This window comes from Cygnus atratus, chromosome 2 (assembly GCF_013377495.2).
Source record: "Cygnus atratus isolate AKBS03 ecotype Queensland, Australia chromosome 2, CAtr_DNAZoo_HiC_assembly, whole genome shotgun sequence".
In the NCBI taxonomy this organism is placed as follows: domain Eukaryota; kingdom Metazoa; phylum Chordata; class Aves; order Anseriformes; family Anatidae; genus Cygnus; species Cygnus atratus.
In genome coordinates this window covers 4,711,664-4,726,734 of record NC_066363.1, presented here as the reverse complement: position 1 = coordinate 4,726,734, position 15,071 = coordinate 4,711,664, and the positions used below count along the sequence as shown (strand labels likewise).

Sequence of the window (15,071 nt, the reverse complement as noted above, 5' to 3'; positions counted from 1 at the left end):
GAGGCAAAGAGGATCAAGTCAGGAGAACCCTATGGTCTGTTCTATGCATAAAGTAAGGTTACAAACATCATTCAGATCTCCTTCTGGCTTTAAAAACGATGTGTACAGGTCGTTCAAGGCTTGGCTTTTGCTTTCTCACAGGGCTACACTTTCCACAGCTGGCACTGCATCAGGAGAAGACATTAAGGCAGCTTTTGTCTCATGCACAAAGCTCCCGTTACTTGTTTCTTCCCACATGCTTCTTCAGGAAAAAAGGATAACTAATTCTTCCCAATTCCAGATTAGCTAATGAAGGAAGTAAAGTGACTTGATCATGCCTACAAAGTGATTCCATCACAGTGAGGATAAGAAGAGTACAAGCATAAGGAACTGAGTCAGATTTGCCCCACCTCAGTTCAGATTATTACTAGACAGCTGTTTATCTGAAACTCCATTTATATTTGTTGGGGGAGAAAAAGGCACTTTTCAACAAGTGTTTTGGGATAAATAGTGCTTACACTTGAGCCAGTTGCCCACACAGTCTTCCATCTGAAGTGCTATTTCAAATCATCCAGGGGTACCCCACCGGAGTTTTGACTGAACGAATGTGGCTGTGTCTACTGAGGGTCTAAAATGTTTTGAGATGCCAGCATCAAGGTTTCCCTTTTGACTCCATTTGTGTTTCTCTGGGAGATCTTTAAGACTCGGAACAGGACAACATCTCAAAGGCAGACTTTAGCAAACAAGGAATTGCAGGGCAAAAGATACAAATGTGGTAACAATTAAATACTTTCTTTCTTTCTTTCTTTCTTTCTTTCTTTCTTTCTTTCTTTCTTTCTTTCTTTCTTTTTTTATTTTTTCCCCTGGTTTTGCCTACTAGAAACACACTTCAGTGTGTTCAATTTTAATGATTTCTTTTAAAGCTACATTCCTTCATTTCAGAAAGACATTTGGCTCATTTGCACCTATTAGTAGCACTCAAAAAGGTCTAATCTGAAGATAAATTTTCAACACAGGATCAGATGGATTTTATTGCCCATTTTTCTGCATCAGTTCTGATACCACAACTCACAGGGATAAGCTTAATTCATAGCTTGAGTTCACTCTGGACAGAGACATAATCAAACAGGAAAGAGGCTGCTGCACATAGCTTGCAAAAGCTGAAGCAGATCCCCACATTTCTAATGACTACCAGAATGATTCTGATTTACAAGCAAAGTAGAACAAGACACAGGTGTTTATTCCATATATATGTAGCCTACATATATATAGTAACATTACAAAGGAAGAAAGATCTTACCATCGTGAAATGAGTTTTTCTAGAAAAAAAAAAAAAAACAACAAAAAAACCAACAACTCTTATTGTATCTAGAAAAGCACACTATTATTTGTTAAGGACGGTCTTGTTATTATTGGAGCTCTGTGTCAACAAATTAATTTCTCGCAGAATTGGGCAGCTCTAACAAAACATCAGTTCCATAAATGAAGGCTGATGAATGGGTATTTAAGAGAAGTAATGTTGACAGGCAGTACATCCTTTTTATTTATCTTTAATCTGACTTGACATTTTTATTAATTTCTGTTTATACAACACATTTGCTGCTTCATAATGGAAAAGATAACTAAGGATTTCCCTCTTGATATGCATTCATAGATAAAATTAGTCCAAAGGACAGGTCTTGAAGATAGCATAAAACAACTTATTTCTTATTCTCCTACTGTTATTTATGACGTATCAAGAATATCCTTATTTCTGGAATAAGACCCTCTCCAACTACAGCTGGGAAAGAAGTAGCTTTCTTTACTTGCCAGGGCTTTGGAGGTTTATTGTTTCCTTTTCCAAATTGGGATGAAAAGTCAAAGCTTCAGAATGGCTTTATAAGTCAATGATCCAAAAAGCACTTGGACCACCTGTTTCAGAAGAGATCCGTTTTAATCTGAATATTCAAACCCAGAAGCCCTTTTGAACTAAAACAAACTTTTCAGTGAAAGATTTTGGTCATAAACATTTTCAGTCATAAAAGCCAAACTCCATCTGAGAGGAAATTTGTCTCCCTTAATGAGATGAAATAGCCAAAATATTCCAAGAAGAACAAAAGAGGGAACTCTGAGTATTTGCAATTTTTGTTAAACTCAAGAGCTTATATGAGAAATATTTATGCTTTCTTGAGAGTTTAATTGACAACTAGAGTTTATTTTGCTCATTTCTGCTGGGCTTCCTATTTTAAGCTACACAGTAAGTTTGTACTTTTGTGGTTCTGAGAATGTTTGCTCCTCCTCTTTACTCCCAGAAAATGTAAATATTAATCTACTTAGACTTATGAATTGATAGATAAACCAGCACTTTTATGCTATGTGGTAAAATCCACCCCAGGATCAAGTAACCCAAATTGGTATTAGAACAGTCATCTTAGCTGGAGCATTATATACCGTCATCCTGACCTCAAATGAATAGGCTGCCAGTTTATTAATGCCTCTTTTTAATTGTTGTATCATACTGTCCTCACATGATTCTCAAATAAGGCCTCTTAGTACTAGAGTTCCCCTCCTAAAGGTCACAGGTACCATAATGACTCCTTTAGGAACACAACAAAGAGCTGGAAAATGCAGAATAATGAGATGTCATTAAGAGGAGCAGGGCATAATACAATAGATGGTCAGGAATGGGAAGAATTGTGGATGAGTGTCCCTAGGGCAGCAGTGAAAGACCAACTCTCCAGGCAAGCACAGCAGGACTACACATCCTGAAGACTGTATGGGACGGAATAGTGTTTTGGTGGGGAAAGGAGACAGCAGTGGATGAATGGACACCTTCCTTACCTAACGTCTGTGTTACACAAGACCACACTGACCCTTGCCTTCACCCATGCTGTCATCTAAACCCAAGTACAAATTCTACCCCAGCTGCAGCTGGGGTGACACCAATTCCTCACTAGAGCCCTGCATCATGCATGATAATGTCCACAGCATTTTTTCCAATCTTATAACTCCATCTGTGATCCTCACACTGCTCTTCCAGGACATCTGTCTCTCCTGAAATGTCTCGTATTCAAGAAGCTTTGCTAAAGGAACACACTGTAGGTCATTTCCAAGTCAAGTCACCCACCATGGAGTCCCCAGGTTCAGATTACTCAACAGGGCTTCTCTCAGAGGTTCACCTGACAAACCAGGGGCACACTGAAGGTTTAAATATCAGTAAACACATATACAAGTAAGAACAACAATGTGCCTGGGTGCCCCTCAACAGCCAAATCACCACCCCAGTGCACTGGAGGTGACCAAAATGACATGACAGCCTAAAACACAGGCACGTTGCTGTGAACGATTCACCTGTTAGTTCCAAGTTGCTATGTGTTCATGAGAAGACTCAAGAGTCTTCTTCCAAAGAGTAATCATCCAATGTCTTGCTGATGAAATGTAATTTCCTAGCTGGAAAGGATGTTGAGTACAGGGAGAGACTTCACATGATGAATTTCAGAGGATTTTTTCTGGGCAACTGTTCTTGGTCACATGAATATCTTATTGGCTGTGGAACATGTCTCATGAACAGAAATTTTAGAACAGAGAGACACTGCAGGTGTATACGTGGCATTGGACACCTTGATTTTTTGATCCTGAAGACACCATTGACTCCAGAGCCACAGAATTTAAGCAACAGGAAGGGAGAACCAGCAACAAAAGCAGAACTGGAGATAAATTCTTGATGAACTCTAATCAAATTAGCATATTATCTCTATCCTAGGAGTAAGTAGCTATGACAGCATGCTTGAAAACTAGTGAAAATGATGATAAATGTCTTGTAAGAAAAATTCAGGTATGTCACAAGTTTGCAAGTCATGGGCTACAATCTTGTTAGCAGTGGAAGAACATGGAAACTGTAGAGACGAGGAAATAAAAAAAATCAATAGGAAAACTAAATTAATCTGCAATCCAGGGGCTGAGAAAAAACATAAGCTAGTTAGGAAGCAGAAGGCAAAATGAAAATGATAGATCAATAATAATAAAAATGGAAGAAAAATTCTCAGTCTCAGGAAACAATGATGCTGAATTGGAAGCAAAAGTGGGAAAAGAGTCAGCGGAAACTAATAAAATATTCAGAGAAGCAATTATATCAGCAAGAAAGATGTTTGCAAAGAACTAGGGGATGCTTTTCAGAGAAAGCAAAAATGAAATGCATATAGATGCATACATAGGCGCAATGCTTCTATATATAAAATGGCAAATGAACAAACCATTGTGACTTTTTTTAGAACATCAAAATAAAAGGAACTTTAGCAATGTGGATTGCAAAATTGTGAGTGGAGCATTACAGTCAAGCAAAAAGAAGTGAAGATTATGATGCACTACAAATTTTATCTGATAGGACAAAATCAGAAAGGGAAGGATTCCATAAATACTGGCTTTTGCCTAACAAACCTATACCCCTTACCTGCAGTACATTTAAAACATATCAGAAAAGGATGTGCATAAGAGAATGGCGGAAAGATGGTTGTGCTTTTCAGAACTGTAAGTGCATATGTGGTGTTAGAATAATCATTCAAAAGCACAGGGCAGCACATTTCAAGGAAAAAAATGATGTATAAATACTGTAAAGTAACATTGCACTGATAAACTAGGACAAAGAATGGGAATAATTATTGAGTCAAATCCTATAGATATTGCAAACAGTTGTAATGACACATCCTTTGCAGTAGTAGGAAATAGCCTCTCAGGTAAACTGTTTAAATTGTTACTATTCCTTTAGTTCTATTGGAAGACAGTTAAATAAATGTCATGAACCTTGTTCTTGTAGCTTAAACATATTAATGGTAATTTATGATCATTTGCTTTATGTCAATAATATTATTAAGCTTAGGTAAGTCAACTCTCCTCTGGGATGTATTTCAAAAAACAAACAAACAAACAAACAAAACATATCAGGTTTCTGAAAGGAATTTGAAATTTCTCCGAAGGCTCCTATAGAAATTTGGCTGTTATAAGTTTGGAGGGAAGAGCATCAGATATGATTACAAGAAATAAAGGGTAGGAATGGAATGTATAGTAGTCTGTTTTCTCAACAGAGAGAGGCTAGTAGTGGATCTGTGCTGTTCGTTGCAGACCTTAATGATTTAGGGAACGAAGAGCAGGCTGACAGTTTATTAGTGATATTAAGCTACTCAGGATAGCAAAAATAAAAGCTGATTGCAAAGATCTGTATAGGGTCTTACAATACTAAGTGACCAGGCAGTAACATGACACATGAAATCACATGATATAAAGCTAATGCAATGGGTCAGTAAAGCAATCTTAACTTTACATGACAAGTTATGAGCTCTATGTATTTTAATTCAGGAACAAAATGTTGAAATTATACTAGCTAGCTTCCTGAAAACTTCATCTCATTTCCCAGTGATACTCAGGAAAAGAAACAAAAAATGTCTAGAATTACTGAGAATGAAAGACAATAAAACAGAGAACAGGATACTGCTATAAAAAGCCATTTGTATGGTCACACCTTGAGTACTGTGGCAAGCTTTGGTCTTGCCACCACAAAATAATAGAATGGTTTGGGTTGGAAGGGACCTTACAGATCACCTAATCCCATCCCCCTGCCATCGGCAGGGACCCCTTCCAACAGCCCAGGCTGCCCCCAGCCCCATCCAGCCTGGCCTTGGGCTCTGCCAGGGATGGGGCAGCCACAGCTCCTTGGGGCAGCCTGGGCCAGGGCCTCACTGCCCTCATAGTGAAGGATTTCTTCCTAATATCTAGTCTAAACCTACCATTTTTTAGTTTAAAGCCATTACTCCTTGCTCTATCACTTGATTCCCTGACAAAGAGTCCCTCCCCAGCTCTCCTACAGCCCCCTTCAGGCCTTGGCAGGCCGCTGCAAGCTCTCCCTGGAGCCTTCTCCTCCCCAGGCTGAACAACCCCAGCACTCTCAGCCTCAAATTCTACATCATTACTGATTAGCACATCATGAAGACCACATGTCAGCTGTCTCCATGTCAAAATTCCACATTATTATATAGATGAGCCCATTTTCTTAAGGACACTTCACTCTTCTACAGTACTTGTCATCCAGGGATCTCAAAGCATTTTACAAAGGAAGATAAGTGTCATCAAGCTCGCTTTTTAGCTGGGGAAACTGAGACCTAGAGCAGAAATATAACTTGTCAAAAGCAAGTAGCTGATGAAGGCAGGGATAGAAGTAAACTCCAGGTCTTCCCATCAGCTCATCCACTTCTGGCAGCAGTTAATTGATTGTAGTGAATTATTTTCAACTAGCCTCAAATGCAGAGGTTAGAAAACTGTTCAGTTCTCAAGTATAAGGAAAAAGAATCTATTAAAGCTGAATGGAAGGTCTGAAAAAAAACAACCCACTAAATATCTGATCTGTCTGTTTGAAAAAATGAAAATTTAATACAGTCTTAGCTCTGAGCAACTTTGCAGAATGGTTCATATCTGGGGTCAGTTCGCTCTACAGTTATTGAGAAAAAAAGCAGCTCAATTAACTGTCTCTGGTAACTGTTCTCTGAGGTTCCTCCTCTGATCTTGCTGTGTTTTCATGGTTCACCAGTTCTTTGTCAGGGATTACATTTAAAATCGCACATAAGAAATGTATTTTTCTTAATAAATTCAGGCTGAATTTCAATTCCCTGGCTTGCAGTTCCAGCCCTTTGCCCTTTCTTTACCTTCAGACAGAGATGTATGATTAAAATTTGGTTATGCCACTCTGAGGAAAGATACCATAGTAATAAAACAAACAAACAAGCAAGCAAGCAAACACTAATTTGAATGGAAAATAACAAATAGAATATCTTTTTCTAGTGCTATCAGAAACTGAATTTCAAAGTATTCAGAGGACTGGATCTGTCCTGGGATATGCTCAAGCCAAAATCCATTTAAGAATTAAACAATAAAGAATGATTAAGTGCATTTTCTCCTTCACAACTTTGGTCACAGGTATCTAGCACAAGATACAGGATCAGAACGTATACCCAGTTTCCTTTGTCTCTGAAACTGTTTCCCCATTTATAGTGCAAGTCAATGTTCAAGCTTCTTCTAAAGACAAGTAGGAAAGCAGTAGGACAAATGTCTTCTGCATTATTCAAAGTCCTCACATCCTGAGACATAACAGAGAATAATATGGTTTAATGATGAGCTTGAGTACTGGTTACATCATGAAAAATGCTTTATTCTTAGTCAACCTGCATTTTCCCCAGGGGGATCAGAACTCCTGCATGATCTGTTTCTCGGTGTTATTCTGACTTGGTCTGCAGCAGTCCAGTGCACAGAGGCAAAGAAATGAGAAATCAAAACCAGTGGAAATCATTTTTGACAGATTAAATCCTGTCTTTTAAAGAGGATCAGGACCTTTAAAAAGTTTTTAGACCTCTGTAACTGAGAATATTTACCAACGAGAGCTCTCTAATCATATTGCCACAGGCTGGTAGAGTAAAGCCTCTTGAACACAAAGATGCTACCTTTGTCTAACAAGGAATCAAAACTCAGATGGATGTACACTGGGCACTTGGCTCCCAACTAACCAAAAATACAATTCTCTGCGTTAGTTAAAACTTTCTTTGTGGGTAAAACCAATTTTAATGGCCACAGGCTGAGTGCTTGCGTGTGGACTGGTAATTTAATGGAGTTTTTAGACTTGTAACTTCTAGTCTGAATCCAATTTTGGAAATAACATTAATTTATTCTAGTAATATTCATGTCTCTGTATCTTCCCAGCAGTGCACTGGTTCTCTCTCAGTCATTCTGCAAGTTCTTTGGTAAGACACAACGCTCAGCTTATCCAACGTTTTTAATTCATTAGTTCAGATCCAACTCATTGCTGTGACCAAAAAAGATCACAGAGAGAGCTGTATTGTTTTCCAAATATCTTTGCGCCCTCCATTGCCCATGGCCATCATTCACTAGAGGGAAGAGAAGAGCAGGCAGCTGGATTCAGCACTTCGCCCTCACCTTTGTTAAGGCAGAAGCATACTGACATGCTTGTGGGAAGGTATTTGACTATGTTGCCACGGTACATCACAGACATCAAATTTCAGTGCTTTTAATCCAGCACTTTTCATAGCACCCTTGAAAGGGTCAGTAACTCCAATAACAACAACTTATACTTGATTCATTACATATGATTTAACTTGCATAACGATCATAAAAAGAGCCTGACAAGTTACTTTAAAACACTGTAAAACCATGCATTTTTAATTATAAGCATGAGACTCAACTGTTGTTAAAAAAAAAAAGGCACATTCTGGCAATCAGGGTGTATTATAACATTTCTTTATATCTCTTTATAACCAAAAGAGTTTTCATATTCTCCTTTTAAAATAAATTTCCCTAGAGCTCTCTTCCTCACCCAACAGTACTCCCCAATAGAGGTAATCATATGGAAAGTGAAGAAAGGGCTTGCCCTCATGTGATTTGTCTAAATTGTACCAGCTGCTCTCCACCCCACAGTGCAATTACTGTTGTTACCACATTAGTGCTTTAATTAGAGCTCCAGTGCAGGCTAATGTGGAAAGGTTTGATATGTCAGGTTGGTTGGGTCAGGGTGATACATTTAGGGTATGCTCAGGTCTTGGTTTGGTTTAAAGGGTTTTCAGGGCTGCTGTAAATTACAGGTAGAGAAAGTGATCTGTATACGAAGAGCCTCCAACTGTGCATCTATTTTTCAGTCCTTTTTGTTATTAAGTAGAAAGGGCGATTCTGGGGACAGCAAAGTTATTCTCCTGATTCTGAGCTACCTATGCTCTCTGCCAGAAATGACATCAAAGAATTTTAAAGATCTTGTTGATTGCTAGAGAGAGGCAAAGGGGCTGTGGTAGATTCACAGTTCTGACCTCCAGGCCATGATGTAAAAACTACATGCTTTGAGTACTGCCAACTTACTAACTTGTGTTCTCTAAATAGGATTTCTATGTGAGTTAGTCTCTATATCAGTGAGTTAATTCACCGTGAGGCTGTTTGTGCTTTTGGGATGGCTCTCTTGGTAGCACACAATTATATTGTGTGTCACACTGAATATATTTCTCTCCATAGAACGTAAAGAAAAGATTTTTTTACATAACAACAGACTCCTACTACCTTTTTTCTCTTTTCAGCTACACACAATATGATCTGTTTGCCTCATCCTAACAATTAATTCAAAAACTAATTCATGTGTTTTTAGGTTAGGAAACATTCAGATTAGTAGCTGGCTTCCTAGGTAACAGCAAAGTTGTTTTCATGGTGAATCACATGAAAAGCACAGATCTGACAAGGTGAGAGCTCAAGGCTTCTTAGCCTTGAAAAAGCTGACAGTGGCTGCCTGTTCTGAAGCATTTACACTTTCTCCATGGAGGTTGGAGCAGCATACTCCAACATCTATACCCACTCTTCATTCCCTAAGTTCCCTCCAGTGAGTCCTGGGAATTCCCTGTCAGGACATCTGCCTTCTTCCTAGCTGGCTTTTACTGCAAAGGGGTGAAAGAAGAAGATCGTTTTTTTTCAGCATTGTTCTTTCTAATAACATTGATATGGCTGATCCACACCCAGTATTTTCTGGGAAAGCATCACTGAATTTTAGTTGAAGGTTCCAAGTAGTTTATGAAAAAGCTTCCTTCTTTCTCTGCCTGCTGTTGGCTGGTACAGAGGACAGAGTGTTGGCTAAACAGATAAACAGCTTGTTAACTGTGGGCGGCAATGAGAAGGAAAGTTAAAAAGAGGAAGGCTAAGGAGCTAATACATAGCAATAATGGGAATGGAGAAGGTGTAGATGGCTACACAATGAAATGCAATTCCTTACGACAATTATTACATTTTTTTTAAATCAACATGGCTGAAAGAAGTGCCCTAGTTCTCAAGAGCTCAAGTGGAGAAGCAGATGTTACAGCACACCTCCTGTTTTCGAACATTTTTCCTTCCTACATCTCAAAACATTTTACAAAAGAAGGCAAACGGCATTACAGAAGGAGGAGAAAAGAACAGCCTGAGGTCAAGGAAACAACCAAAAACATATCACAGCAATTTTGACTTGCAGTGTTAGCTACTGTGGCAACTGCAGAGAGCAGCTGAAGATGTTTGACCTTTCTGTGTTTTATTTTATATGAAAGTAGAAGTGGAACATCACAGGTGCCTATCAAAATATCCCTCAATGGAAGATGGCAGTGTCCTTCCACCCACATAAATCCTTACCAGAAGAACAAGAATCACTGGCCCTTGATATATGTAGTCGATATATTTCCCTGGCTCTTTTCCAAACCAGCATCTGTAAGAAACAAAACAAATGAGAGAAACATTTATAAAGGGGAATGCAGTTCTTCTAGACAGGTTGTAATATCAAGGACATGATGGAGAGACTTTCCCTTATGCTCTAAGTTGTATAATTATGTACATAATCAGCAAGTGATTGAGTTTTCTGCTACAAAGCCTTCTTTTGTTTGGACACAGGTCTGAGCCTCATTTTCTCCACCCATCAGACAATTCATGTTCCCACCCTGTAGTTGGCTATTGACTATTCAATTATTTCCAGGAAATGTGAGAACCTGCTATAAGGAGGATGCAGAAGATGTAACCTGCTGCATCTGAAAAAAGGGATGAAAGAAATATTCTTTGTAAGTAAAAAAAATCTGTTACTTACTGCAGTGCCCAAAGACCCTTCAATTCCAGAAAGTAAGGGCTATTAGAGCAAATGTGTCTCAAGTTGCAAGGAAATGATGGCTAAATAAGGTACTGGATGAAGAAGGAGTTCATCCCATTGGCTTTGAACGAAGCTGGTGACTACCAAATCCAGCATACAGTAAAAAGACATTATCTGAAGCTAGCAAATACCTGATGCAACATTACTGAAATGGAATGAATTTAGGTTAAGTGAAAGCACAGGTAAACCACAGGACTTCAGATGAGCAGAGAGCCTCGATGTTTTATGTGTTACTGACTGCTGGCTTGACTTTCACTTCTACGAGTTCCAAATGTTTTTCTCCCTGCTTCGTTATACAACAGATGAGTCACAGAATCATAGAACCATAGAATATCATGAGCTGGAAGGGACACCCAAGGGTCATCAAGTCCAACTCCTGGCTCCACACAGGACCACCCAAAAATCAAACCACAAATCTGAGAGCGTTGTCCAAATCCTTCTTGAACTCTGGCCGACTTGGTGCCGTGACCACTGCCTTGGGGTTGCCCAACCACGCTCTGGGTGCAGAACCTTTTCCTAACACCCAGCCTGACCCTCCACTGTCCCAGCTCCATGCCGTTCCCTCGGGTCCTGTCACTGTCCCCAGAGAGCAGAGCTCACCGACTGCCCCTCCACTCCCCTCGTGAGGGAGCTGCAGGCCGCCATGAGGCCTCCCCTCGGCCTGCTCTGCTCTGGGCTGAACGAACCAAGGGACCTCAGCTGCTCCTCACACGTCTTCCCCTCTAAACCCTTCACCATCTTTGTAAACCTCCTTTGGACACTCTCTAATAGTTTTATGTCCTTCTTATGTTGTGGTGCCCAAAACTGCACACAGTACTGGAGGTGAGGCCGCACCAGCACAGAGCAGAGCAGGACAATCCATTCCCTCAACCGGCTGGCAGTGCTGTGCTTGATGCACCCCAGGGTACAGTTGGCCCTTTTGGCTGCCAGAAGCCTGTGCTTTCACAGTGACCCATACAGGGAATCATAAATCAGTTATACTTCTGTCAGTAAATTAATCAGAAGCAGAGGTCAGGCCTGGACTCAATGATTTACACCATTATATTGTACAGCTTTGGCCCAGGCCAAACAATAACTAACTCCCAAACAATTCCTGGGGAACAATTTTGGAGTTAGTAGGAGCTAGAGAACCTTCCCAACAGACCGCAGCTGCCCTGATTTGGGGGCCAAGAGAGTTTAGTAATATGGATGTGAATCAGTCCATGCTATTTGGACTCCAGCCCCAGTAATGATTCCAGGCTCATCTAATTTAATATTACAGATATAGCCATGATATACAGATATATCCTGGATACTGGTTCCACCAAGCAGAGACAACTTTGCTGTCATAATGCCATAATGCCTTAAGGTTTAAGTCATTGGAGATCCAGATCTTGTTCCACAGGAAGCAGATTTTGGAGTTCAAGTGTATGAGGGTTTTTTCCCCTTTGTGGATGCCACATAACAAGTCTACAAAGCAAAAAATGATGTCTCCTCTGTGTTCATTTTGTCATTAAAGATAAGGCTAATGGTTCTGGAGACATGAAAACAAGGGCAGTGCCTGAGCTAAGAAGGCCATGAATGTTGGTGCATATTTTCACTTTTACAAAAATTCAAGAAATAATACTTGTTGACTCAAGGAGGTTGCAATCTGTAAGACAGGACATCAGAAGTAGATAAGGTAAATAAAATGAGATAAGGAAAGCTATGGTTCAGTTAGAATTAGTTTCAATCACATAATGTCCTCAAAACACGTTGCTTGTGTTTTAGAGAAAGATAGAAGGAGCATTTGCTCTTTGCAAAATGCTCTTATTGCCCTGAATGTAGAGAAGAATTGGGATATGCATCAGGGTTCTAGGAGTACAATTCAGTATCACACAATTTTTGCCTTTCCTTGATTTAGTTTTTTAAGGTCCAAATAAATCATAGGGCTTTGAATATTTTGTAAATAGAAAACACATCTGTTATTCCCTGGTGCACTGACCGCAAATTAATGTAGATTGATAATTTTGCAACTGATTTTCCAAAATTTGGCAGTGAGAGCAAGACTTGGAATAAGATACTTCCTATAGCCTATTTATCATCCCTGAATCCCCAGAACAGCTTTAAAAGAATGAAACTTTTGTTTTGTTTTGATTTGTTTTCGTATTAGAGAGATGGAATGATATGAAGAAAAATGATGTCTAAGATATGCGAAGGCAGGAAACACAACTCTCCAGAACTTCCAAGACCTAGGTTTAAGAGATGTTTTTGAAGGGCATTTCAAGAGAACTACTATAGATTGCCTGAAACTTAGAGAACCAAGAGCTGTTAGAAGAGGGATTTCTGCAAAGCTGGAAGAGGAATCCAATGGGACCTATAAGGGACTAAGACATTTGTGAGCCAGAAGAAGTCCACAGAAAATTTGGAAGAGAGGTTGTAGAGCACAAATGAGGTTAAATGGCAAAGGTTGCTCACTGCTCTCTGGAATTAAAATATTGCTTAACTGTAAGATCATATTGAAGAGAAAAATACTAATATTTACTATCTGAAGTCCAATATCAGACTAAAGTTGTACTGAGTGAGGCACCACATATATATACAAACACTTTCATAAAATTTGAGGGAAGGAGGTTGTTGCCAAAGGTAGACTTCTAAAGCACAGGCGTCTACATGTGAGCTTGATGATCCAGGTTCCTTTTGTATATAGTGGAGGAAAAAAAAAAAAAAGGCTTTTCTAGAATGGTGCTCATCTACTTAGGCTATAAAACAGATCTGATAATTTGCAGTCTAAACATTTCTAGTCTGCCCATTAAATTAAGAGAGTAAGGTTAGAGGATAGATATGTGCCAGAGACGTTACATATGTCTACATTTCATTAGCTGCATTTCATATTTACAGTCTAACTGATCAAATTGCAACCTTAGCTGGCATATTGCGAACATTCTGCCTGTCATCTTAACTCTAACTTTAAATCCAATATAAGCCCTTATTCCTATAGTAAAATATGCACTACATATCTCTTTATAACCAAAACGAGAAATCTGAAACACTGAAAATTACTTGGTGCATCAGAATTTAATTCCAGCCTTGTGTAACATATAAAAGCCACTTTTTTTTTTACTTCTTTACCTCTGCAAGAATAAATAAACACTCTGTAAATATTGAAGAGGACAATTTATGAAGACAGTTCTTATTAAACTCAGATATATAAATACACTTCTATTGGATAGTGCTAATTAATATTCTCCACGGTTCTGTGATGGTTCTTCATATAGCAAAAAACAACATTGGTTTTATCATTATTGTTAATTAGACCTTACTAATGTTCTTCTCCTTACCAATGGTCCACCAATGAAATTGTTACAATAACATCTCTTAATCATTTATTTTATTTATTTATTTTTTTTACTGACTCATTGTCAGATTTTGCTAAAAACCTGTTAAATCCCAGACAGGATATTTGCTACAGTACCAATTATATTGGCCTCACTATGCAAAGCACTTATTCATACTTATAATAAGTATAAAAAAGGGAAAAAAAATCAGAAGCTCATTGAAGCATTTCCTTAACATTCTTCTTGTGCATTATTTTGAGCTTTTAAGCTACTATGAGCTACACATAACATGAACCTCAGTTCAACCTCCAAACAATTTATGTTACAGCTCAAATGCATACTCAGATAAGGAAGTTCTCATTTTGTTCTGAATTATGGGCTGTCCATTGGAGTATCTGAACAGTCTTGAAGGTTGTAGGCAAGCACATGTTTTGTACTGGTGTCCCGTTTGCTAGTTCGAGGGGAGTAAAACGATTTCTCCAGAGGTGAGGATAAATGGAGCATTAAAAGCTAGGCTGACCAGGATGGTCAGTCTGTTTCACAGAACAGTTGAGGTTGGCAGGGATCTCTGGGGATTGTCTAGTCCAACACCGCCTGCTCAAAGCAGGGCCAACTGGAGCAACTTGCTGAGAACTATGTTCATTTGTTTTTGAGTATCTACAAGGATGAAGACTCCACAACTTCCCTGGGCTACCTGTTCCAATGTTCAACCACCCTCACAAAAAAAAAAAGTGTTTCCTTATGTTCAGATGGAATGTCATGCATTTCCATTTGTGCGTTTGCATCTTGTCCTGTCAATGGGCACCATTGGCATACCTTCTTCATACCCTGCTATCAGATATTTATAAACGTTGGTGAGACACCCCTCTGCCTCCTCCAGGATAAAGAGTCCCAGCTCTTTCAGCCTCTCCTGGCAATGAGAGATGATGAATTACCTTGGCAGCAATTATATCTCAAAGCTGGGAATTACTTTTCTCTCTGTCTGTATTTGTACACAGTTATGCACTCTAGTTAAAGGCATGATTTCTATATTATCCTAGCACAGGGAAAGGATTATGTAAATGTCACGAAGTTTATTCCAAACTCTCCCAGTGGCTAATTGGAGAGGAGAAGAGACAATACCT

At 39.1% G+C, this 15,071-nt stretch overlaps 1 protein-coding gene across 3 annotated transcripts in view; it reads right to left on the bottom strand.

Moving 5' to 3' along the window:
- Window positions 1-15,071, bottom strand: part of CRHR2 (corticotropin releasing hormone receptor 2) — a 156,663-nt gene that overhangs the window by 23,373 nt on the left and 118,219 nt on the right. For all 3 annotated transcript variants that reach the window (XM_050708918.1, XM_050708919.1, XM_035554373.2), the window contains one exon: window positions 10,147-10,219. In XM_050708918.1, the coding sequence (XP_050564875.1) occupies window positions 10,147-10,219 (73 nt within the window). The remainder of the gene's footprint in view (window positions 1-10,146; window positions 10,220-15,071) is intronic.